The sequence below is a fragment of the Coregonus clupeaformis genome, chromosome 25 (genome assembly GCF_020615455.1).
Source record: "Coregonus clupeaformis isolate EN_2021a chromosome 25, ASM2061545v1, whole genome shotgun sequence".
Lineage (NCBI taxonomy): Eukaryota > Metazoa > Chordata > Actinopteri > Salmoniformes > Salmonidae > Coregonus > Coregonus clupeaformis.
Window position 1 is genome coordinate 7,514,779 of NC_059216.1, and position 26,833 is coordinate 7,541,611.

Below are 26,833 nucleotides of genomic sequence, written 5' to 3' on the forward strand. Positions count from 1 at the left end.
ACTCCCCAGTCCTTAACGACTGCAAGCATACCCATAACATGATGCAGCCACCACTTGAAAATATGGAGAGTGGTACTCAGTAATGTGTTGCATTGGATTTGCCCCAAACATAACACTTTGTATTCAGGACAAAAAGTTAATTGCTTTGCCACATTTTTTTGCAGTATTACTTTAGGGCCTTGTTGCAAACAGGATGCATGTTTTGGAATATTTTTATTATTTTCAATCTGTCAATTAGATTACTATTGTGGAGTAACTATAATGTTGATCCTTCCTCAGTTTTCTCCAATCACAGCCATTAAACTCTGTTTTAAAGTCACAATTGGCCTCATGATGAAATCCCTGAGCTGTTTCTTTCCTCTCCGGAAACTGAGTTAGGAAGGACGCCTGTATCTTTATAGTGACTGGGTGTATTGATACACCATCCAAAGTGTAATTAATAACTTCATCATTATCAAAGGGATATTTATTGCCAGCTTTTTTTTTTTTTTTACCCATCTACCTTCTTTGCGAGGCATTGGAAAACCTCCCAGGTCTTTGTGGTTGAATCTGTGTTTGAAATTCACTACTCGACTGAGGGACCTTACAGATAATTGTATGTGTGGGGTACAGAGATTAGGTAGTTATTCAAAAATAATGTTAAATACTATTATTGCACACAGAGTGAGTCCATGCAACTTATTATGTGACTTGTTTAAGCACATTTTTACTCCTGAACTTATTTAGGCCTACCATAACAAAGGGGTTGAATACTTATTGACTCAAGACATTTCAGCTTTTCATTTTCAATTAATTTGTAAAAAATTATAAAAAAACATAATTCCACTTTGACATTATGGGGTATTGTGTGTAGGCTAGTGACATTATTTTTTTTACATGTAATTAAATTCAGGGTGTAACACAACAAAATGTGGAAAAAGTCAAGGGGTGTGAATACTTTCTAAAGGAACTGTATTTCCCAACCCATTCCTGTACATAATACTATATAAGAAGTAAAATGTAAATACTATATTGATACACCTCTGAGTAAATTCAATAAATACATATAAGATTGAGCCAAACTGGCCCTTTCAATATTTATATTCACAGAATACAGTCCGTGGAGCAGGTTCAAGGTTGGGTTTACCTGGTCTAGGGCAGTGTTTCACAACTCCGGTCCTTCAGTGCCCCCAACAGCACACATTTTTGTTGAAGCCCCGGACAAAAACAACTGATTCAACGTGGCAAGGGCTAGATGATTAGATGTGCTTGTCCGGGGCCACAACACAAATATGTACTGTTGGGGGTACTGGAGGACCGGAGTTGGGAAACACTGGTCTAGGGGCGTGTGACGGGCAAGAATGGGCGTGGCAAGGAGTTCAAGAAAGTAAATAACACTTTCCAACTTTCTGCTCAGCAAACTCAGCAGTAAATGTTCTCTTTTCACTCCCCAGTAGTTCCTGGGGAAAGTGACAGAGCTTTGATAGTTTCTCTCAGTCCTAGATACACTTCCTGTTCTCCTGATTTTGGACTTCCTGGTCTGTAGTCAGCACCAGAGTAATCTCGCCACGCTTCCCTGATGGGACATGTAGAAACGTGCGAGGATGGGGGTTGGTGATGGGATGGGGCAGTGGAGGATCATGGGATCATGCCATAGGGATTGAGACTGTGCCATTGGCTCGGCTGCGGCTGCGTGTGTGGATGCTGGACTCGGTCAGCTCCTCGCCATGCTCCTCAGACTTCTTGTCTGCGAAGGCGGCGAGGAAGCGCAGAGTGACGGAGTCCCACTCCTCAGGAAGCAGCAGCAGCAGGAAGCCCAGGCAGATGATGCAGGTGGCAGCCAGACGCACCACACTGAAGATAACCTCATGTTTCAACACATCTACCGCTACGGAGGGGGGAGGGAGGGAGAGTGGGAGAGAGAGAGGGAGGGAAGGAGGGGAAGGAAGGAGGTAGGGGGGGACAGAGAGATAAACATAGCTAACAATGCAGCTTACAATCAGCACAAAATGGCCAATACATTTTCTCTCTGCTCTATTGGCCTACACTCTTAGAAAAAAAGTTGCTATCTAGAACCAAAAAGGGTTATTCGGCTGTCCCCATAGGAGAACCCTTTGAATAACCCCCTTTGGTTCCAGATATAACCCTTTTGGTTCTAGGTAGAACTCGTTTGGGTTCCATGTAGAACCCTTTCCACAGAGGGTTCTATATGGAACCCAAAAGAGTTCTACCTGGAACCAAAAAAGGTTATCCCATAGGGACAGCCGCAGAACCCTTTTAGAACCCTTTTTTCTAAGAGTGTAGACCCCTGCACCGCGCCAAGCTGTCGTAACCCACTGACCTTCATACAGGCCTCTGTGGTTAAGGAAAATAACTAGTCTGCAGGCATTTATTGTTGCCTTAGACACCTAATCCTCCCTTAGTGAGGGATAGTTGCTGTGTCTGTGTGAAGGCACATTGATGATTGGGTTTCCGAGGTGAGAGAGTCAGACTTGCTGTGTAATCTGTTTGCTGAGGGGGCCTTAAGTGCTGACCTCTGGATACAATACCTCTGCATGCACTAGAATAAAGAGGCCTTAACACACATTTCAGAGATGATACAGACATTCAACATTTGCGCATTATAAAGATGATGAAGAAAATAACCAGTTAGTTTATTTACAAAAGTCAATGTCAGTATAAACTTTACTTCATCCACACTCACGGATGCACGTACACACACGCACACACAAACAGACACATACCTGCATTTCCGGGCACACTGAGCAGTGTCCCTATAGAGATGAGGATGGGGTACGTAAGCACCACACCAACATTAACCAGGATATTGAACACTGGAAGAGAAATGACAATGTTAACCCAAATATCTTTCCAAGTAAGAAAAAATGGTGTGTGTCTCCCATAGGTGTCCACTCACCCAGCCAGAGCCCGGCCAGGCCACACAGGTATCCCCAGGGCAGCGAGGACAGAGAGCCCCAGTGCTCCACTTTGGTGAAGTAGAGGATGAGGGGGATGAAGGAGATGAAGATAAGATTGAAGACGCCCATGGTGGAAAGGAAGTGAGCCACCTCACCCAGGTTGGCACTGCCCAGGAACATCTTAAACAGCACCTGCAGCAGAGGAAACAATGTCCAAGTATGTTTTACTGATGGAACTTTGTGTAAAACTAATTGAAAATACTAAGAATTTCAGTAAACAGACATGCTTAGTAAACAAACCTTGTAGAGAGCCGATGTGGAGGCAGAGCCCACAGCCAAGGCCACGCCTATGATGGAGTCCCCATGGAAACCATCTGCGTATGCCATCATGACGATGCCTGTGATGGCCATTATGGCTGCCACAATCTGCAGGTAGGGATGAGGGAGGTAAACCAATCAACCTTAATACTTGTGCCTACTGTCCCACTCCCCTGTATGATTCATTGGGTAGCTGTGTGACTAAGCCCAATGAAGTAATAGTAGTGGTAGAGTACTGACCCGTACACCCATGAAGCGGTCCTTCAGGACGATCCAGGACAGCAGGAAGACGAAGGCCTTGTGGCAGCAGTAGAGGGCTGAGACGTCGGTGGCGGTCAGCTTCCTCAGGGCCAGCAGGTACAGGTAGTTAGTCAGGGTCCACAGGATGGAGAAGGGGGCTGTCCTCTTCAGGAACAGCTTAAGGGTCATCCCATCTTCCCCGAAAAGCCTGCTGCACTCTCTGACAAATAGAATTATAGAGAGGAAATGGAGGATAGAGCAATGGGAGAGGCTATTTACTTCTAAAAATTGTTGTTGTTGGTAAGAGCACTTATCAAAGGGATTAGTTCTAGGTCTATTCCCATTACTAAATGTAAGAGTGGGAATCCAAAAACTTTGGATGAAAGTCAAAACTGTTCAGGTAAATTAGATAATTTTTGTTGTTTTTTTCCAGCCGCTTAATTGAAATATGCAGACATCACCATTACTTCAATGGCCATTTCTCCTGGTTGCGGTCAATATCCCCATTCACACGCCTGAGTGCCAATGGTAATTAGAGGAGGGATGTGTCATATAAACAACGTCTCACTGAGCACTGGAGGAGATCAAAGCCACTGAATACTGAACAAACAGCATTTTACAAATCTTATAATGGCTGTAGCTCCCATAAACACTTCTGGGTGTCACCACTGATTCAATACCCTCCATATAGTCTATGGAGTCTATGGCTTCTCAAAGAGAAATATATGTATAAGCCCTTCCCCACTGTCATAATAAATCACCTGAATCTCTGTATAGGCGTCTGCTTGTCCCGGGTGGTGACCACATGGCCTCCGTAGTACAGAGGGAAGAGGAGGATGTTCCAGTTGGTGCTGAACCAGGAGACAAAGAAGGGACAGGAGAAGGACTTGAAGGTGAGCTGGACCAGCTGAGTGGTGCCCACCCAAGAGGAGGAGACACATAGGACCAATAGGATGCCCCCCAGCACCTTCAGCACTGTGTTAGCACACGTCTGGTACGATGTCCCCTCTCCACTGGCCTCACTGCCTGGTGTGTCCGCATGAGACTCAGAACCCTCCTCTCCTGTGGGGGGAAAGCACATGCTGTTGAACTATGTAGGGGATAGGGTTATTGATGTAGGCATGTGACACTGTGAGAGGCATGGGCGTAGGTGTGGCTGAAGAGTAATTGCTTCAGCACCACGGACAGTGGAACTGGCTTCAGCACCACGGACAGTGGAACTGGCTTCAGCACCATGGACAGTTGAATGGCTTTAGAATCATGGACAGTGGAACTGGCTTCAGCCCCATTGACAGTTGAATGGCTTAAGCACCATCGACAGTGGAACTGGGTTCATGACCATGGACAGTGGAACTGGCTATAGAACCATGGACAGTGGAACTGGCTTTAGAACCATGGACAGTGGAACTGGCTTCAGCACCATAGACAGCTGAATGGCTTTAGCACCATGGACAGCTGAATGGCTTCAGCACCATGGACAGTGGTATTTGCCCAGCACAGTGGACAAGGCATATGCGTGGGTTTTTAATATTTGTGTTTCCAGTGTGTGGTTGTTGATGACAGTACACAACTAGTACATGTGTACCACTTGAGTAGCCATTGGCATGAGAGATTCATGACATGCAATTGTGTAATACAGCTGTCTCTGACCCTCTTTTCATCAACAGACACAATCAATTAGAATGTTCAGTTTTCACAATAAAACACTTAGCACTTGAGAATAAAGCTGATGTGGAATAGTTTTCACAAATACATTTACAGTGGATTGTTCCATAGGCCAATGGGTTCCATGCTCCATTCTTTGACACTATCCTGGCTGCCTCGCTGAGGTAAGCAAGCAAGAATTGATCATTCGTCCTTAGTGAGCAGTCAATCCCCCAGTTTGAATTACCTTAGTATGGTGGTTGCTGGTTGCCCATGTCAGAAATAGCACCGTAAAGTCATGATATAGCACAGTGGATACGGTCCTAACATAGACATGTAGTCAGACGTGCACAGAAACCTGACGCCCAAAAAACGATCCACAATATGGATGTGTCAGCCCAATCACGTGACATCCGTCTAGAAAGACATGACAACCTTGTCAATTGTGGCAGCCTCCTGTTTCTTATCATGCTTTCTATCACTATCTAAAGAAACTACAGGATTGATACAGTAGTTCAGATTTCTGACTATTGAGGAATAAGACTTTTCAAAAACACCTTTACAGCACTGAGCAAGATCTTCCACTAGGAAGTCAGCACTGAGCAAGATCTTCCACTTTCCCTTGTGGACATAGCAGGGCAACTACGGCAGACTCCTGACATCTTTACAACCGCAAGAAAACATTGTTAAAAGGTTAGCAGACCTGCCTTTTTGTTTTTGCTTGCGACTGTAAAGAGAATAGATTAGCAAAGCTCTGAGTGTGCATTTCTGCATTCAGTGGCTTCAGTGCAGACTGGGTGGTATTTGGACTGGTGCAGTGTGCGTAGGGAGACTGGGAGCAAGGAGAACCCTAAAACTAACTGTGAGCACACACATCAAACCCACTACAACAGACAACCAGGAATTGAAAACAGAAATGTAAGGACTTATATTGAATGTTATTCCTTGCAGCAGTCATTTTGCAGTCAAAGCAGAATAATGTTGGGGGGTGCACTGCCTTAATGGATTGCGGGACTGAATGCCTTCTGGGTCATTGCTTACTTGCTGTAGTGTGTGTGTGTGTGGTTTGTGTATGTGTCACTGAGATGATGTGAGGGCGTTTCCGGAGAGAGTTAGGATCCGATATATAACCCTCCAGAGCATGATCAATTTACACCAGGGCAGGAATAAAATATGACATGTGCTGGGTGTTTGCTGCTCACTTTCAGCTTGCTGGTTCAGCACTATGGGCTCAGCCCTGCCATTTCCACCATGGCTATAGACATTACATTACAATAAAGCAGGAAGTAGCAGCCTCTCTCTCTCCCCCCCCTCTACTCAGAGCTCTAAGGAGGAGCATTAGCAGTGCTCAAAGCAATATGAGTACAATCAGTGCCTCAAAGGTATCCAATAAAACCCCTAACGTGCACCACTAGGTATCGACCCTCTGCTCCCAGAGAGAAAACAAACCTTTGGTTCAGAGCAGTCTTCCGTTCCAAAATAAAAATCCAGCTCAAAACTATAAAAGTGTGCCACTGAGATTCATACCTTGACTCTTCCCCTTAGGTTCTCTAAATCAGAAAGCAGTGTGTAATGGATTGGAATATGTATGAGATGAAACTCTTTCAAATCCGTTTTGATTGAAAGAGAACAAGGGTAACATTAATTGCTGGCTTAAAATGTCATAGATGCTTAAGAGTGTGTGTGCTGGGTTCTGTAAAACTTGAAAGCCTTAGAAGTAGGAGAAAAGACTTCAGCAGCACACCCAGAATGATAATGTCCTTGAAACCCAAGACACTTTATGCTGTCTGACCCAAAGATACAATAATGCTGCTATTCAGTACCCATGCTAAGGTGTGGGCAGAAACGTCATGATGACAAACCTAACAGTAACAGCATTGAAAAGCATTCATACACCTACAGTTCGTACATAATATTAGGTGAGCATTGCATCTCTCCAAAAAGTGCCTTTCCAGAGGAACGAAAAGACAATGCTGGCCAAACACACATTATGAAGACAAACAATGCATGAGAATCAGTTCCAGTCTATGTTGTTTGACTTCTTTCTTCAAATGATCATTTTGATAGGGAAACTGTATCTGTCACACTGAGGTTACTGTGACAACTTTCACTGGCATTTGGAACTCTGGCAATTTGGCTTGGGATCTTGGCGTATAGTGGTGAGTTTAATAATGTAGAGTTTTATATTGGATGAAAGTGTCATCTCCAATACATCCATGAAATGCAAAACTTGGCACTTAAATGTTTTATCGATTTGTATGCCTTAAAACTAAAGATTGATGACATGTTTTATCTCACTTTGTCCCAGATGGGGACAGACAGATATACCTTCAGCGGAGAAAGGGAGACAATCAAGAACTGCATGGTTTAAAAGCAGAAGTATAGATGTTGTACGCTAAGTTACATTTCTTTGTCCTCCTCCCATTGACCATTCAAAGACCATGCCCATACTGACAGGACCTAATTCACTGTACAGTACTGTAGTGGGTGCTGGGTGCAGAGAGTGACACATTGTAGGCTTGTTAGCATCCTGTTTCCCCAGGCAAATGCACCATGCTCTGATCCATTGCCAGGATGTGGATATTAAAACAAAACTATCATTCCACATTCCACCTCATTAATGCTGAATTATTGGCTACATTTAAGCTCCTGTAAACAGACTGCAATATTGTCTGCTGATGGTGCTATAAAAAGTTAGACCACAATACAGTAGGGCACAGCAAATAATAGCATAACACAAACTAAGGTATCTCACACACTGTAGTCTAGACACCTGAGAGCATCATATGGCTGAGGTCTTGCAAAGGACAGGAATATCTTTACGCACTGCTGCTTAGTAGACCTTTACCTAGTAGGTACCTATATACAGCCAGTTACCTATACTGTATTAAGCCCCAAGCTATTATTTGAGTTGACTCATAAGCAAAGGTGTGAAATACAAACTCCCATTAAGAGAACATATACAGTATATGCTGACAACGTGGCGCATTGCAATCCATGACAGAGGAAGGGTGGTGGAGACAGTGATGGATAAACTAGTGCTGAATCTAATAGAAGGCTAGTAGTTCACATGAATGTTCCTGCAGGGGTATACAGAGGTCAGGCAATGCATCTAGTCCATACCAGGTGAGAATAAAATACATGGTTTTATTGAGGATTAAGATTAAGTGTATATTTTGTTGATCTCTGGAAAATAGATACAAAGGCAATGGATGATATCTTAAAGCCTTAGAGACAGGACATTGTATGGCTGTGGAGAGAACAGTCCCATTTAAATGACAAGGTACCCATGTCCCTCTCTAAATGGGTTTTGCCTAAAACTAATCACATGCAAGACAAGTAAGAAAGAAAGAACAGATGTGAGAGCCTGTTTGGGTATGGCAACATGAGTGGTAAGGCACAAAATACAACTTGAACACAACTAAACATATGCTTTGATACCAGAGTCCCTGTCGATAAATTCTGTATCCCCTCCCAAAGAGTGGTGAAGAGCAAAGGCATGAATGTTTCTCATAGTTATGTAAAACAGTCATTCAAGTGAAAGTATTTAAATAATCCTAACAGTTGATTGGTAATATAAGCATTAATCTGATTGTGTATGATTGTGAATAGTCACAAGATAATGAAGAACATTATAGTCTACTTGATAACTATATTTTCAAGCCCTTCTGACATTTCATAGACTTAATGAGGAGCCCAGTCTGTGGAAGGCACAGTCTGTTCCCTTTACATAATCATAGAAAGCCCAGAGCAACACAATTATACTAAGACTGGACACATCCAAATTTGTTTTAGCTACCTTAACTCTCTCCCCCTCCCTCTCTCTTTCTTTCTCTACCTCTCTCATATTCTGCCCTTTGGGGTTGATTTTAATGAACAATGTAATGACCACATTACACCAAGGCCTCCACAAACATACTAATATGGAAAAACAGCTAAACTGCCATAGTTGTTTAGCCATAGGCATTAACAATGCATAAAGATATTGTAATCTCTCCACACATATCCTCGCTCTTATAGAAGGGTTTGATGAGTTGCCAATGCTGCCCATCTTAGACACACAGACACGCACACATACGCAAAACCCACAAACGTACACACATGTCCCAGACATGGCGCCTAGGGCCAGACTTCGTCCCTTCTCCCCCGTCCCCTACCCCCAGTCTGGTGTCTTTACCTTCGGAGATGGGGCAGGTGAGGACCTGGGAGCTGTAGGAGCTGAGAGGAGCCACTCTGGCCGAGTGCTTCTTCATCCTCCACTAGAGGCAGAGCCAACAGTCCCTCCCTGGGATGTGTGTGTGTTGTCTGTCTGCCTGGACTGCTGCTACATTCAGCAGCTCCTCCTGCAATCCCTCTGCATCCCCAGGCTCCTGGCTCCTCCACAGGCGGCTTGCTATAGCTCTCTATCCGTCTCTTCTTTCTAAATGTATATTGATGTTTATATCTTCTTATATCTCCTTCTTTCTCAATCAGTTGAGCTGACTCCCTCACTGTTTCTTACTCAGATGCTCTCTCTCTTTCTCTCAGTGCTGGAGCTCAGTAGAAGTGCTGTGGAGTGGAGACTACTGTTGCACTGTCTCCAAGGGAGACTGAGATTCAAGTGTGGGGCACCGTGCAATCACTCCCTTCATCTCTTTCCTGTCGTTCCCCCTCCTCCTCCCTTGCATTCCCCTCCTCTTGGTTTGCTCCGCAAATCAGCTGCTTTGTTTGGAAGGTAACCAAGCAGCCCCAGCTAATTATGCTGTGTTAGCTGCTTCTCTCTCTCTCTCTCTCTCTCTCTCTCTCTCTCTCTCTCTCTCTCTCTCTCTCTCTCTCTCTCTCCTCTGCTGGCACTTCTCCCCTACTTCACTACTCCTTCAGTCTTAGATTATATATAGAGGTCCTGTCCTGTTGTCTGCGCCACTGCAACATGATTGAATTAAACTGAGACAGGGAAGGGACTTACCTAAGTCCCCCCACCACCCCTAACTCCCCACTACACCTCACGACATGGAGATCTGCTGCAGTAGGATCTGGATGAGAAAGAGAAGCGAGACTGGCTGCACATCCTCTCTCCAACACCCACACATCCAGCCCACTTCATGGTGCTCTGTCATGCCAGCAGAAAGGGGGCTGGAGAGAGCATGGACCAGACACAAAGAATGTAGCTCCTACAAGGTACAGTATAATAATAGGGAAGAACAGGGTATCATTCAGAACTCTTTTTCAAAGGGTTTACTCCCTGTTCATGCTATTGTTTTTGATTGAGGAGTGCCCACTGTCTTAGTAAAAATGTATGCACACATGACTGTAAGTGGCTTTGGATAAAAGCGTCTGCTAAATGGCATATTATTATTATTATTATTATTATTATTATTATTATTATTATTATTATTATTATATTATCCTGCACAGGAGAGGGGAAACCACTTGTAGGTTTCCCAGTATGCCCCAGCAGAGGCGTGATGTCACGTTCGCCGAAAGGATTGGACCAATGCGCAGCGTGGAATGCGAACATACTTTATTATATATTCACCACACGAACAAAAACAACAAAACGATACGTGAAGTCCTTGGTAACAAACACAACCCAACACGGAACAAGATCCCACAATACACTGTGCCAAACAGGCTGCCTAAGTATGGTTCCCAATCAGAGACAACAAGCAACAGCTGATTCTCGTTGCCTCTGATTGAGAACCACCCCGGCCAACATAGATACACATGAACTGAAACTGAAACAAAGAACACGAAACAAAGAACACAAAACATAGACTCTACACACCCTGGCTCAACATAAAAGAGTCCCTAGAGCCAGGGCGTGACAGTACCCCCCCCCCAAAGGCGCGGACTGCGACCGCGCCAAACATAAACCGAATAGGGGAGGGCCGGGTGGGCATTCCTCCTCGGAGGCGAATCCGGCTCCGGGCGTGACCACCACCCTCTAATAACCCCCCCGTAGTGCCCCTGGTCTGGTCCCGCTGGCTGGAGCTGGACCGGACATCGGTGGAGCGGATTGCTTAGGCTCCGGTGTGGAGCAGCTGACCGGTACCTGACCAGGCACCGGTGAAACGGGCACGGGCTGTGCCGGACTGATGACGCGCACCACAGGCTTGGTGCGTCGAGCAGGAATGGGCCGGACCGGGCTGACGACGCGCACCCCTGGCTTGGTGCGGGGAGCAGGAACGGGCCGGACCGGGCTGACGATGCGCACCACAGGCTTGGTGCGGGGAGCAGGAATGGGCCGGACCGAAGGCTGACGCCGCACCCCTGGCTTGGTGCGGGGAGCAGGAACGGGCCGGACCGGGCTGAACGATGCGCACCACAGGCTTGGTCCGGGGAGCAGGAACGGGCGGGCCGGGCTGACGACGCGCACCACTGACTTGGTGCGGGGAGCAGGAACGGGCCGGGCCGGGCTGACGACGCGCACCACTGACTTGGTGCGGGGAGCAGGAATGGGCCGGACCGGGCTGACGACGCGCACCCCTGGCTTGGTGCGGGGAGCAGGAACGGGCCGGGCCGGGCTGGCGACGCACACCATAGGCTTGGTGCGGGTAGCAGGAACAGGCCGGGCCGGGCTGGCGACGCGCACCATTGGCTTGGTGCGGGGAGCAGGAACAGGCCGGGCCGGGCTGGCGACGCGCACCATGCAGGCTTGGTGCGGGGAGCAGGAACAGGCCGGGCCGGGCTGGCGGCCGCACCATTGGCTTGGTGCGGGGAGCAGGAACAGGCCGAGCCGGGCGACGCGCACCATTGGCTCGGTGCGGGGAGCAGGAACAGGCCGGGCCGGGCTGGCGACGCGCACCATAGGCTTGGTGCGGGGAGCAGGAACAGGCCGGGCCGGGCTGGCGACGCGCCTTATTGGCTTGGTGCGGGAGCAGGAACAGGCCGGGCCGGGCTGGCGACGCGCACCATAGGCTTGGTGCGGGGAGCAGGAACAGGCCGGGCCGGGCTGGCGACGCGCACCATTGGCTTGGTGCGAGGGGCAGGAACAGGCCGGGCCGGGCTGGCGACGCGCACCATAGGCTTGGTGCGGGAGCAGGAACAGGCCGGGCCGGGCTGGCGATGCGCACCATTGGCTTGGTGCGAGGGGCAGGAACAGGCCGGGCCGGGCTGGCGACGCGCACCATAGGCTTGGTGCAGGGAGCAGGAACAGGCCGGGCCGGGCTGGCGACGCACACCATAGGCTTGGTGCGGGGAGCAGGAACAGGCCGGGCTGGCGACGCGCACCATTGGCTTGGTGCGAGGGGCAGGAACAGGCCGGGCCGGGCTGGCGACGCGCACCATTGGCTTGGTGCGAGGGTCAGGAACAGGCCGGGCCGGGCTGGCGACGCGCACCATTGGCTTGGTGCGAGGGGCAGGAACAGGCCGGGTCGGGCTGGCGACACGCACCATAGGCTTGGTGTGAGGGGCAGGAACAGGCCGGACCGGGCTGGCGACGCGCATCACAGGCTTGGTGCGTGGGACAGGAACAGGCCGGACCGCACTGGGAACACACACCACTGGCCTTATACGGGGATCAGGAACGGGCCGTGCCTCTACACTTTCCCTCCCTCTAATCACCAATGGCTCCCGTAACCCGGTGGCCTTCTCTCCTAGTCCACAAACTCGCCCCTTATCTGCCTCCAGCAGCCCCGTCGTCCATGCCATGTGCCCCCCCCCCTAAAAATTTCTTGGGGTTGCCTCTCGCCTGTCCGACGACGACACTGTTGGCGCCGTACCTCCTCTCTCGCCAAGGCTTTAACCTTTGCCCATGGTCCTCTGCCCTCGAACATGTCCTCCCAGGACCACCATTGGCCCACCTGGGCCATCGCCAACTTCTCCATCTCCTTACCCGGCGTTAGCTCCGAAACACGCTGCTTGGTCCAGTATTGGTGGGATCTTCTGTCACGATCGTCAAAAGGATTGGACCAATGCGCAGCGTGGAATGCAAACATACTTTATTATATATTCACCACACGAACAAAAACAACAAAACGAAACGTGAAGTCCTTGGTAACAAACACAACCCAACACGGAACAAGATCCCACAATACACTGTGCCAAACAGGCTGCCTAAGTATGGTTCCCAATCAGAGACAACAAGCAACAGCTGATTCTCGTTGCCTCTGATTGAGAACCACCCCGGCCAACATAGATACACATGAACTAGAAACTGAAACAAAGAACACAAAACATAGACTCTACACACCCTGGCTCAACATAAAAGAGTCCCTAGAGCCAGGGTGTGACACGTGAGCTCAGGGCATAACCAGCTAGCACCTTTGGTTCCTTGGAATTTGTGGGAACGTACATTTTTTGTTTCCCATTGGTTCTGTGAATGAAGCCAAATGTTTCCTGACCGTTAAAAATGAAACAAATTGCCTGTTCTGGGAACGTTTATTTTTAGGTTGCAGGGAGGTTCTGAGAACGTTTTACTCTGGTTCATTTAAATTTTTCCTGGGAGGTTTTATTAACGGAAATAATAGGTTATTTGGAGGTTTGTGAATAAGTTCCTAATACTTTCACTGAATGTTTCAATTAGACTTTTAATACCCCTGCTAGCTTATTTTGGGTTCCTTTTTTTCTTCTTTTTTCTAAGCACAGATATGACACATGGAAATGAATTTCCTTATGCATTAATCATGCAAACATTTATTTTTTATTTTGACACAGCATTAGTGATTTAGAACCTAGAATCTTCTGTTCTCTATCCATGGAATTAGTCCACTTGCTCCACCAGGATGGCACTGGCATGCCATGTTTTTTTATGCATACAAAGCTGTTCATTTTAGTCTATTCAAATGGACCCCATTTCAAAAGAAACAAGCACCCATTAAGAATACACTTAACAAGATAGAGGATAGCGAGAGTTTTGCTAATGCCGAAAACGTAATGTACATGTTTTTAAACAACATTCTTAGTACGTTTTCTGAACATTACTAAAGTTTTCTTGTGGTTTTAATGGAATGTTTTCTTAATGTTCTAGGAATAATTTGAGAACATGACTTTAAATAGAACCATTGGGAAACCTGTAGGAAACGTTATATGAAGTACTGAAATTCCCACAAAATAATTGTTGTTTCTTAACATTCTCTGAACTATTTGAGAACATTCCCAATGTCAAACCAGTTAGATAACATTCCTAGAACATTACCAAAATTGAAAGCAAATGTAACAATGTTTGAACTGTTAGGAAACGTTTTGTTAAAGTAATGAAATTCCAAGAATAATAATAATATGCCATTTAGCAGACGCTTTTATCCAAAGCGACTTACAGTCATGCGTGCATACATTTTTGTGTATGGGTGGTCCCGGGGATCGAACCCACTACCTTGGCGTTACAAGCGCCGTGCTCTACCAGCTGAGCTACAGAGGACCACATTGTTTTGTCAAGTTCCTTAAATGTACTGAGAATGTTCCAAAGCCAAGCAACTATCTTGCACCATTCCCAGAAAGTTGTGGGAAGGTTGTATGCAAAATAACCATAGGACAACCACGCTCTCACCAAACTCTAAGAAACATATGGTTCTCATAACGTTATGTGCTAACTGGACCATGGGAGTGTGGTCAAGAGTTTCCGTCTCACATTGCCCTCCCTCCCTGTCATCCTGCCTCTGTCTGCGGTTTTCACAATCAAAGGTTCTAATGGGCCTCGCCGTCCTGTCGGCCTACATCAATAGCATACAACAGCATCAATGCGGTGAGACACAGAGCAGAGGGTCAGCTGCCTGTATAATCTTAGTATATCCCCCACCCTGCTTACTCTCACGCCAGAAAAATCAATCCAAGGCAAGCCGGCCGGGGAACATAGCCGTGGGAAGTAGGGGTGCTGAGGGGGATGCAGCACCCCCTGCTAATTTTATTTTGTATTTTTATCACAAATGTAGCACACTGTATGAGCGGACCAAAATATAAAACATTCTCAGCACCCCCCGCGAGGGAGTGACAGCAATATTTCACCAGAGATATGAACAACAGTACAGTGAACCTGTGCTGCAGCACCTAGACTTAAAAATAGCCCTGCCTAACCACAGTGGAGCCAGCAGCTAGACAGGGAGGGAAAAGAAAGGTAGCTAGTCAGCACATTTGGCCCAAGGATGCTAATCACTGAGAGCTTAGGGGATTGACATAAGGCACGGATATTGACATAGAGCACGGACATGGTATGGAGACTATATTATGAAGCCCCTAAATAAGATCTGGTGCAACCAATTACCTTCAGAAGTCACATAATTAGTTAAATAAAGTCCACCTGTGTGCAATCTAAGTGTCACATGACCTCAGCATATATACACCTGTTCTGAAAGGCCCCAGAGTCTGCAACACCACTAAGCAAGGGGCACCACCAAGCAAGCGGCACCATGAAGACCAAGGAGCTCTCCAAACAGGTCAGGGACAAAGTTGTGGAGAAGTACAGATCAGGGTTGGGTTATAAAAAAATATCCGGAACTTTAACATCCCACGGAGCACCATTAAATCCATTATTAAAAAATTGAAAGAATATGGCACCACAACAAACCTGCCAAGAGAGGGCCACCCACCAAAACTCACGGACCAGGCAAGGAGGGCATTAATCAGAGAGGCAACAAAGAGAACAAAAATAACCCTGAAGGAGCTGCAAAGCTCCACAGCGGAGATTGGAGTATCTGTCCATAGGACCACTTTAAGCCGTACACTCCACAGAGCTGGGCTTTACGGAAGAGTGGCCAGAAAAAAGCCATTGCTTAAAGAAAAAAATAAACAAACACATTTGGTGTTCGCCAAAAGGCATGTGGGAGACTACCCACCATATGGAAGAAGGTACTGGTCAGATGAGACTAAAATCAAGCTTTTTGGCCATCAAGGAAAACACTAGGTCTGGCGCAAACCCAACACCTCTCATCACCCCGAGAACACCCTCCCCACAGTGAAGCATGGTGGTGGCAGCATCATGCTGTGGGGATGTTTTTCATCTGCAGGGACTGGGAAACTGGTCAGAATTGAAGGAATTATGGATGGGGCTAAATACAGGGAAATTCTTGAGGGAAACCGGTTTCAGTCTTCCAGAGATTTGAGACTGGGACGGAGGTTCACCTTCCAGCAGGACAATGACCCTAAGCATACTGCTAAAGCAACACTTGAGTGGTTTAAGGGGAAACATTTAAATGTCTTGGAATGGCCTAGTCAAAGCCCAGACCTCAATCCAATTGAGAATCTATGGTATGATTGCTGCACACCAGCGGAATCCATCCAACTTGAAGGAGCTGGAGCAGTTTTGCCTTGAAGAATGGGCATAAATCCCAGTGGCTAGATGTGCCAAGCTTATAGAGACATACCCCAAGAGACTTGCAGCTGTAATTGCTGCAAAAGGTGGCTCTACAAAGTATTGACTTTGGGGAGGGGGGGGGGTGAATAGTTATGCACGCTCAAGTTCAGATTTTTTTGTCTTATTTCTTGTTTATTTCACAATAAAAAATATTTTGCATCTTCAAAGTGGTAGGCATGTTGTGTAAATCAAATGACATAAACCCCCAAAAAATCAATTTTAATTCCGGCTTGTAAGGCAACAAAATAGGAAAAATGCCAAGGGTGGTGAATACTTTCACAAGCCACTGTAGCAGCTGGTGAGATGGAACATCTGGTGTGACTCTCATTCCTAGTGCTGGGATAGGGTGGGCATAAGGATTGGGACAAGCCCTCTCACTCTGTGTCCCAATGACACACTTATCCACCTTATTGCCGACCAACCACATCCGCCTAGCCTCTCATCACAACCCCAGAGACCCCTGACCAGGGTTTATCCATAGCCAACACAATGCTTTTGTCGCATCTTGGACCAGGGTACAGATTCTAAAATAAACCCATCACTCCTCCATAGCAACGGTGGTGCTCCGGTGTGCTCTGGCCCGATACACTGACGCAGTCGCCCCATTCAGGCCCTTTGTCATTCAGATTAGCCCGTGTTCCTCTGCCACCGTACAGCCCTTTGTCTTTATGCATCTCTCTGTTAATCAGTACGTCTCAGAGATGAGCAGGAAAAGGACAGAGAGGTGAGAGAGGACACAGAGGAGAGCGAGGAGAGAGAGGACAGAGAGCCACTGAAATAATGTATTAGAGTAGGTGGTAGTGAAATAGTATTCTGACTAACCCATATGATTATTACAAAGGATACAATTTGCATCTATATTGTTCTCACGCATATTGAATCATTCCAGGACTATACAAAATGGTGTGAGGTTGTGAAGTTAAGATTGATGATTAAAACCATTGCCCATGGTTTTAATCGAAGATGACTAGTTTTAAGAGGAGGACATCTAGTGGGCGTTAGGGAGAGTGGCAGAGTGAGAGCATCAGTTGTGAACATTACCAACTCTTTTCTGTATGATGTTGGCGTCTACTGTGTATAAATATAACTCTGGTCATCTAGAGCACCATATGCCATACATATACCCATGTTATGTGCATTCAGTGGATCTTCTAGGGTCACTGAGGCTGTGTAAGTCACTCTGCATTAGAACCATTGATATAATGGATTTCAGCGTGGGTGCGATTTAAGGAGCTCTCCATGTTGACTTATACATGCAGGTAGTAATTAGGCTTAGTAGACCTCCAGTCACAGCTCCCCTTTTACCAGCTATAATTTCTTTGGAGGACAGAATGAGACTTCATGCTGAGGTTTAGATAGCTTAATAGACCACAAGAGGGCACTAGGAGACCAATGAGGTATATAAATCCTGGATGCTATGTATTGGCCAATGAGAGGCTTTGGAGCCACCGGTCGGCCATATAAGCACTCCCCAGAAGAAGCAGTCCTCCATAGGAATTCTACAGTATTTCAATTAAATGTTTCAAGGACAAAATTACATGTATTTAAGTATTTTGCCCTCAGTATAGCCTCAATTCGTTGGGGGCATGGACTCTACAAGGTGTCGAAAGCATTCCACAGGGATGCTGGCCCATGTTGACTTCAATGCTTCCCACCGTTGTATCAAGTTGGATGGATGTCCTTCGGGTGGTGGACCATTCTTGATACACACGGGAAACTGTTGAGAGTGAAAAACCCAGCAGCATTGAAGTTCATGCCACAAACCGGTGAGCCTGGCACCTACTATACCACGTTCAAAGGCACTTAAATATTTTGTCTTGCCCATTCACCCTCTGAAAGGCACACATACACAATTTACATTTTAGTCATTTAGCAGACACTCTTACCCAGAGCGACTAGGGTTAAGTGCCTTGCTCAAGGGCACATCAACAGATTTTTCACCTAGTCGGCTCGGGGATTAGAACCAGCAACCTTTCAGTTACTGGCACAACGCTCTTAACCACTTAGCTACCTGCCGCCCCAATCAATGTCTATATTGTCTCAAGGCTTAAAAATACTTATTTAACCTGTCTCCTCCCCTTCATCTACACTGATTGAAGTGGATTTAATAAGTGACATCAATAAGGGATTATAGCTGTCACCTGGATTCACCTGTTCAGTCTATGTCATGGAAAGAGCAGAGTTCATAACGTTTTGTACATTCAGTGTATATAAATCTCTCTATGCTGGAGGGATTGGCTGTACTGAACAGGTACTATGCTGCTGTTTGGAGTGAGTTAAAGAACAGGCTGACCAGAGGAGAGAGGGGGCAACACATGGTAACCACAACCTCTAACAGTCAATCCATTAGTGGAGTAGAGATCTGGTCTTAACAGATGGTTGCATGTCCAAATTCAAGGTGGTAAATAGCTGTGCATTTCTTCCATCAGTTGAATATTCTGTGCCATAATGTTGCTAAAGTCTCAATAACACTAAGAATATGAGGTCAAACTCACTTTCAAGAATATGCAGTGTATGCAGAGTTACCTTTAATTACCTATCCTAAGCATCTAGATTCTTGTGTGAGGTTAAGTTGCCTCTAATGTTTGTGTGTTTGCTACATTGGCAAACACACAGGAGTCCTTAAACTCTTTTGAATAAATATTTCACCATTAATTTGTACAGGTTTTAACCCATTCTCAAGAGAGCTAAGGGCTAACAGTGCTATGGTGGTTCAAGAGAAAGCCCACATCCCATTAGACGCTAGTTAAAAATAGCACGCTGAAAGAGTGAGGCTTAAGTGGGACAAGGGAAAGTGAGTGCAGACACAGGCCTACATGAGGAATGTCTGAGTAAAATCTTAAATGATTAAATTGAAACATGAATGTGATTGTCTGTGTGTCTGGGGAGACTTTTAGAGCCATAAGTATCATAGAGTGCCTAGTCATACACCAGTCTCTGGAGTTTCCAAGGAGAGTTCTTATTCTAATGTCAATGTTAATGTGAGCTGCCAGCCTGGCCCGGTGCTGAGTGGCGTTGCCAGGGCCTGTCATTTCACTTCCTCTCTCCTCTGCCAGTCTGCCCAGTGGTGTGCCAGCCCAGCCAGTTCCTCTGAACAGGCCATCTCAGCACTTCACAGGCACGATACTATACACCACGAATTATAATAAATTAAACTAATGTTTGTTCAAGGGACACTGATCTGCAATTTGGCTGAGAAGGGCCAATGAGGAGTCCCCAGAATTGATCTGAGGACTTGTGCTGGGGTAAGAGACAGGGAAATATATTTTGTAAAATTTCAAAGCAACACTTCAACTTTAGTCAGTTTTGCAATTTCACAGTTATTTTATCACTTAATGTGAGCAAAACATTTGCATTTTTTGTCATATCACTACCTAACAAGTTATCACAACCACTGTGTGAACTTTAGCCAAGACCCTTTCTGAAAATGTAGTCCATGAATCTCCTTGGAGGCATATTTTAACTCACTGCAGATGGCAACAATAGCAAAACGCCAACAGAAAATGGCAAAAAATAGAATTACCCAATGGCGTTGGTAAGATCAAACTAATGTTATATATCTGTGCTATTTTTGCTTCAACCCAACAGATGTTTTTAAATGATATGCAACATTTCAAGAGACATTTAATTCTGATTTCAAAATCTAACTAACAAATAAGTGTCAGGCAATTCTCAGACATCAACTTCATAGTGTGGAAATATACAGTATATAAAACACAGGAAAATCACATTCTTTGACTGCACTGGGCTTTTGACAGTATAAAATAAAATAATATCAATTCAGACATTCTCTTGCTATGCTGAAACTTATTTCCCATTCTGCCAGGAAAACTGATGTATGATGGACTAGAACATTTCTGTATAAGCACTTTGTCACATCTGCTGATGTAAAAAGGGCTTTATAAATACATTTGATTGAATTTGGTTGATGCACTAAAGCCTGGTGACTTGTTATTCACCCAGAGTGATAATGTGTGTGACTGACTTCCATTGTTCTTTAGGTCTGAGTAACAACTAATTAATTTAGATTTATGACCAGTATAGCATCTTATGTGAAGAATACTGGCCTTAATCTCATGAGATTTAGTTCTCTATATGCTATACATAATTGTCATTATAACCAGTCAAATGCTCTGCTGTTTCTTCTATGCAGTACATTTTGATTTGATTTTGATTTGATGTGATAGCTATTGCTGGTAGTAATTGCATTGTGGAGTGTCAAATGGTGTTATTTCTTCCTGCTGTCACTGGTAAAGGGTATGTACAGTTGAAGTCAGAAGTTTACATACACCTTAGCCAAATACATTTAAACTCAGTTTTTCACAATTCCTGACATTTACTCCTAGTACAAATTCCCTGTCTTAGGTCAGTTAGGATCACCACTAATTTTAAGAATGTGAAATGTCAGAATAATAGTAGAGAGAATTATTTATTTCACATTCCCAGTGGGTCAGAAGTTTAAATACACTCAATTAGTATTTGGTAGCATTGCCTTTAAATTGTTTAACTTGGGTCAAACGTTTCGGGTAGCCTTCCACAAGCTTCCCACAATAAGTTGGGTGAATGTTGGCCCATTTCTCCTGACAGAGCTGGTGTAACTGAGTCAGGTTTGTAGGCCTCCTTGCTCGCACATGCTTTTTCAGTTCTGCCCACATATTTTCTATAGGATTGAGGTCAGGGCTTTGTGATGCCACATCTTTGGAAGAATGCTTGGGGTCATTGTCCATTTGGAAGACCCATTTGCGACCAAGCTTTAACTTCCTGACTGATGTCTTGAGATGTTGCTTCAATATATCCACATAATTTTCCTTCCTCATGATGCCATCTATTTTGTGAAGTGCACCAGTCCCTCCTGCAGCAAAGCACCCCCACAGCATGATGCTGCCACCCCCGTGCTTCACGGTTGGGATGGTGTTCTTCGGCTTGCAAGCCTTCACCTTTTTCCTCCAAACATAACGATGGTCATTATGGCCAAACAGTTCTATTTTTGTTTCATCAGACCAGAGGACATTTCTCCAAAGAGTACAATCTTTGTCCCCATCTGCAGTTGCAAACCGTAGTCTGGCTTTTTTATGGCGGTTTTCGAGCAGTGGCTTCTTCCTTGCTGAGAGGCCTTTCAGGTTATGTCGATATAGAACTCGTTTTACTGTGGATATAGATACTTTTGTACCTGTTTCCTCCAGCATCTTCACAAGGTCCTTTGCTGTTGTTCTGGGATTGATTTGCATGTTTCGCACCAAAGTACGTTCCTCTCTAGGAGACAGAACGCGTCTCCTTCCTGAGCGGTATGACGGCTGCGTGGTCCCATGGTGTTTATACTTGCGTACTATTGTTTGTATAGATGAACGTGGTACCTTCAGGCATTTGGAAATTGTTCCCAAGGATGAACCAGACTTGTGGAGGTCTACAATTTTTTTTCTGAGGTCTTGGCTGATTTCTTTTGATTTTCCCATGATGTCAAGCAAAGAGGCACTGAGTTTGAAGGTAGGCTTTGAAATACATCCACAGGTACACCTCCAATTGACTCAAATTATGTCAATTGGCCTATCAGAAGATTCTAAAGCCATGACATCCTTTTCTGGAATTTTCCAAGCTGTTTAAAGGCACAGTCAACTTAGTGTATGTAAACTTCTGACCCACTGGAATTGTGATACAGTGAATTATAAGTCAAATAATCTGTCTGTAAACAATTGTTGGAAAAATTACTCGTGTCATGCACAAAGTAGATGTCCTAACCGACTTACCAAAACTATGGTTTGTTAACAAGAAATTTGTGGAGTGGTTGAAAAACAAGTTTTAATGACTCCAACCTAAGTGTATGTAAACTTCCGACTTCAACTGTATATGCTGATTTTGCCACTTTGCAGAGCTCTTAGATAGAGATCCCCTGTGAACAACCCGTATAATCAATCTCATTTAATCTCAACCCATGATTTCACCGCAGCAATCATACATTTATTGCAAATCAAAATCAATCCAATTAAGGGTAGCCCAGGCAGATTGCTTGCAGCTTCTTCTATAACTGTGAGGTGGCAAGCATCCCAATGATTGTTATATCTGCAATGCATGTACAATGCATGTACAATGCGCAATGCGGGATTAATTTTTTATCATTGTGTTTCTGTCATTTCAGAAAACATATAATGTCCTGCAGAATCAGAGTAATAGAAGCATGGGATGTTGCATGTGAGGAGAGCATTTGTCTACTATAAAATATTTATCATTTTAATAAGCTGCAAAACTATTAACATGACCAGCAACAAACAATTCAATATGCATCTAACATTTAATAGAGTGTATGTTGTCTCTTCCTCATCTAGATTGTTAAATGATCACATAAACACTACAGTTCAAATTATTTACAGTCATGGTAACAGGCACAATGGTTTGCATTGATGTTATTTGCATTGATGTCATGTCACATTATCATATTGCATTGTTTGTCTGTCTGTCTGTCTGTCTGCCTGCCTGCCTGCCTGCCTGCCTGCCTGCCTGTCTGTCTGGAACATATTCAATAGTCTCCATAACTGCAGCTGTGTCAGCCACATATCACCTTAGAATGTGGTTCCATTACTGCTCATTCCACAAACAAATGGAATTATAGGCTATACAGCACCCCTAGCTCTCAGGTAGAGAATAGAAGAATTAAAAAGAAATGCCCTCTTCTGACATTACACAACAATCAGTGATTGACAGAATTGGTTGAAAAAAAACAGTAGAAAATCACATGCCCCAACAATCACTATATTTTGTGAGTGTAGATAATGTTTTAGCCTATTCCTGCAACCCCATATAAATGGTTAACATTCATTTCATATGGGAAAGCAAAGCTTCTTCCCTGTTCTGTAATATGCTGGTCACATACAGTAAGGCTACTACCCGTGCCATTGTCTCTACCTGGATGAAGAGGAGCAATAGTGTGAAATTGACAAAGCCCTTCAGTTTTACGCTTACGTTTAGTTGACTCTTACTTTATTTTCACAACTGTTTTCATTACTTACTTCTGTGACTGGAGTAGCCCGGGTAATAACCGTAATAACCAGTGATCCGCAAAATTCTATCCTCAATGTCTTGCACACCGTTGGCCGTAACTTTAGAGGTGGCGTCCTTGTCCCCCGCTTTGCGGGGTAGGTGCGCGTTCAAAGGCTCCAGCCGAAAGCAGGGCTGGTCTCCTCCACCTTCAGCACCCTCGGTACTGATCATCGTCCAAACGGGCAGTCAGAAGGGAAGGTTTCGGGTGTTCCGCGCTCACCATGCAAAAGATAGTATCAAAGGCATCAACTAACAGCTATGGAAGGACATTCACATTGCACCACACTGTGCGCAAGGCGCGGAGGTTATTGAATTGGGAGCGTGACAGACATCGTATACCATGGGGCGTGTCACTATCGCATCTAAATTCAGTTGTAGTAGTCTTAGGCCCAATCCCAAATGGACCTAAACCCTAAACTTTATGCCCTACGCACTTGTGGAGATCTGGGAGGGTATGACAGGTGCAATCAGGGGCGTCATGCACCTTTTACTTTAGAGGGGGCACGAAGTACATGAGCATGGAGGGGAAACAGCTTTTTCCTGCAATCTAGAGCAATCTAGAGCCAATCTAGAGAGTTAATAGCCATCCCGAGTGGCGCTGTGCCACTAGAGATCCAGGTTCGAATCCAGGCTCTGTCGTAGCCGGCCGTGACCGGGAGACCCATGGGGCGGCGTACAATTGACCCAGGGTAGGGGAGGGAATGGCTGGCAGGGATGTAGCTCAGTTGGTAGAGCATGGCGTTTGCAACGCCAGGGTTGTGGGTTCGATTCCCACGGGGGGCCAGTATGAAAAAAAAAATGTGTGTATGCACTCACTAACTGTAAGTCGCTCTGGATAAGAGCATCTACTAAATTGTAATCATTATGCCTAATTCTATGTAAAAAATATACATATATTTTTTTCTGCATAGGTTGTCTAAGCATACTTCTTTACCTTTTCAATTGTCATTTTAATTAATGATGCACAATGACCATTTGAATTGAAAATAATCACAGTAAGGTACTTAATTGTTACCCAGAAATTATTTGATATTGAGATGAAAACAGCTGCATTGGACCTTTAAGAACTTTTATGCCTTAGAGGCCTGATTCCGACTTAGGAATTTACGCCTTTCCTACGCACTTCTCAGTATTTGGTAGACTTACCTTATTCAGTTGTTTAACACGCTCTGCAGGTGTGGCTACCTTGCCCGCTCTGAATACATTTCATTCAACTGCTGAAAACCCTCCTACTTGCTGGAGTTTTCAATTAATAGGTTTTTCAGTACATTTATCTTAAGCCACCCCTTTAAAGGTACCTAATTGAAATGATTTGATATTGAGATGAAAATGGCTGCATTGGACCTTTAAGAACTTTTATGCTTTAGGCGTTTAGTACAACTGCCAAACTGGTATATATCATAACCCAAGAATTAAAGCAATTTTAGTATTTTCTAAAGCTTTGCAACCTTGCCAGCATGCTAGCTAAGATAGTTAGATAAGCTACTTTAACTTGACAGCCTGAAATGGCTTGGTAGCTAGTTATGAGGTTGGGAGATTGGGAACCTTTCTAGCTGGCTAGCTAAAGCCAACTAAACAAAATTGCTAGTTGGCTAGTATTACAGAGAAACAACAAAACATGTTTGTTTTATTTATTCATCAAGAAGGAATCAATAGGCTACATAGCTTGTTCAAATTAATTTACAAACATATTTCCTGCGAGTCCTGCCCATCACCGGCAGCTAAAATAAAATCAAACGCTGTGTGTATCACTTGACACTCTCTCTCTTCCTACACTAACGATACTGTTTGCACATACTAGAGTTTCTAGTGTCCTGCCTAGCATATCTTTGCTCCCATGGTGCACCTTGGAAGGAACCACTTACTAGGGAGAATAGAGCGCGGGGGGGTACTCTTTGCCTGGTCCAGTCATTGTGCCCCTTCCGCAAAATACCTCTGGCAGATCTTTTTATAAATAATTATAATAAAACGTGGGCTTAAAAAATACGTTTAGTAATTAATTTAACATCTGAAAATTTAATTTAAAAAATATATACACTACCATTCAAAAGCTTGGGGTCACTTAGCAATGTCCTTGTTTTCCATGAAAACATACATGAAATGAGTTTGAATAGGAAATATAGCAAAATGCATAGGAAATGTAGTCATTGACAAGGTTAGAAATAATGATTTTTAATATAAATAATAATTGTGTCCTTCAAACTTTGCTTTCGTCAAATAATCCTCCATTTGCAGCAATTACATCCTTGCAGACCTTTGGCATTCTAGTAATCTGAAGAGATTTCACCCCATGCTTCCTGAAGCACCTCCCACAAGTTGGATTGGCTTGATGGGCACTTCTTACGTACCATACGGTCAAGCTGCTCCCACAACAGCTCAATAGGGTTGAGATCCGGTGACTGTGCTGGCCACTCTATTATAGACAGAATACCAGCTGACTGCTTCTTCCCTAAATAGTTATTGCATAGTTTGGAGCTGTGCTTTGGGTCATTGTCCTGTTGTAGGAGGAAATTGGCTCCAATCAAGTGCCGTCCACAGGGTATGGCATGGCGTTGCAAAATGGAGTGATAGCCTTCCTTCTTCAAGATCCCTTTTACCCTGTACAAATCTCCTACTTTACCACCACCAAAGCACCCCCAGACCATCACATTGCCTCCACCATGCTTGACAGATGGCATCAAGCACTCCCCCAGCATCTTTTCATTTGGTCTGCGTCTCACAAATGTTCTTCTTTGTGATCCGAACACCTTAAACTTCAATTCGTCTGTCCATAACACTTTTTTCCAATCTTCCTCTGTCCAGTGTCTGTGTTCTTTTGCCCATCTTCATCTTTTCTTTTTATTGGCCAGTCTGAGATATGGCTTTTTCTTTGCAACTCTGCCTAGAAGGTCAGCATCCCGGAGTCGCCTCTTCACTGTTGACGTTAAGACTGGTGTTTTGCGGGTACTATTTAATGAAGCTGCCAGTTGAGGACCTGTGAGGCGTCTGTTTCTCAAACTAGACACTCTAATGTATTTGTCCTCTTGCTCAGTTGTGCACCGGGGCCTCCCACTCCTCTTTCTATTCTGGATAGAGACAGTTTGTGCTGTTCTGTGAAGGGAGTAGTACACAGCGTTGTACGAGATCTTGAGTTTCTTGGCAATTTCTCGCATGGAATAGCCTTCATTTCTCAGAACAAGAATAGACTGACGAGTTTCAGAAGAAAGTTCTTTGTTGCTGGCCATTTGAGCCTGTAATCGAACCCACAATTGTTGATGCTCCAGATACTCAACTAGTCTCAAGAAGGCCAGTTTTATTGTTTCTTTAATCAGCACAACAGTTTTCAGCTGTGCTAAAATAATTGCAAAAGGGTTTTCTAATTGTCACGAATTCAGCCGAGGCTGCCCCTCCTCCTTGCTCGGGCAGGCTTCGGTATTCGTCGTCACCGGAGTACTAG

At 44.9% G+C, this 26,833-nt stretch overlaps 1 protein-coding gene across 2 annotated transcripts; it reads right to left on the bottom strand.

Annotated features, from left to right (window-relative positions):
* Nucleotides 1-896: 896 nt before the first annotated feature.
* Nucleotides 897-23,672, bottom strand: LOC121538812 (solute carrier family 35 member F4-like). Of its 2 annotated transcripts, none has more exons than XM_045207430.1 (7): nucleotides 23,367-23,672; nucleotides 4,217-4,517; nucleotides 3,456-3,675; nucleotides 3,198-3,323; nucleotides 2,897-3,089; nucleotides 2,724-2,813; nucleotides 897-1,867 (listed from the first exon to the last, which is right to left on the bottom strand). In XM_045207430.1, exons 1-7 carry the CDS (start codon nucleotides 23,566-23,568, stop codon nucleotides 1,626-1,628), a joined length of 1,374 nt encoding a protein of 457 aa, XP_045063365.1. In that variant the 5' UTR covers nucleotides 23,569-23,672; the 3' UTR covers nucleotides 897-1,625. The 2 variants fall into 2 exon arrangements, with proteins under 2 accessions (XP_045063365.1, XP_045063366.1); XM_045207431.1 differs by lacking the exon at nucleotides 23,367-23,672 and adding an exon at nucleotides 9,277-9,677.
* Between the last annotated feature and the right edge of the window lie 3,161 nt (nucleotides 23,673-26,833).

What these genes read in the sequence shown, in the direction of transcription:
- LOC121538812 (XM_045207430.1), bottom strand. Translation starts at nt 23,568, where the DNA reads ATGATCAGTACCGAGGGTGCTGAAGGTGGAGGAGACCAGCCCTGCTTT. An exon ending in CCACATCGGCTCTCTACAAG is followed by an intron (nt 3,090 to 3,197) that starts GTTTGTTTACTA and finishes CCTCTGCTGCAG; the next exon opens with GTGCTGTTTAAGATGTTCCT. An exon ending in CCTGGCCGGGCTCTGGCTGG is followed by an intron (nt 2,814 to 2,896) that starts GTGAGTGGACAC and finishes TTTCTCTTCCAG; the next exon opens with TGTTCAATATCCTGGTTAAT.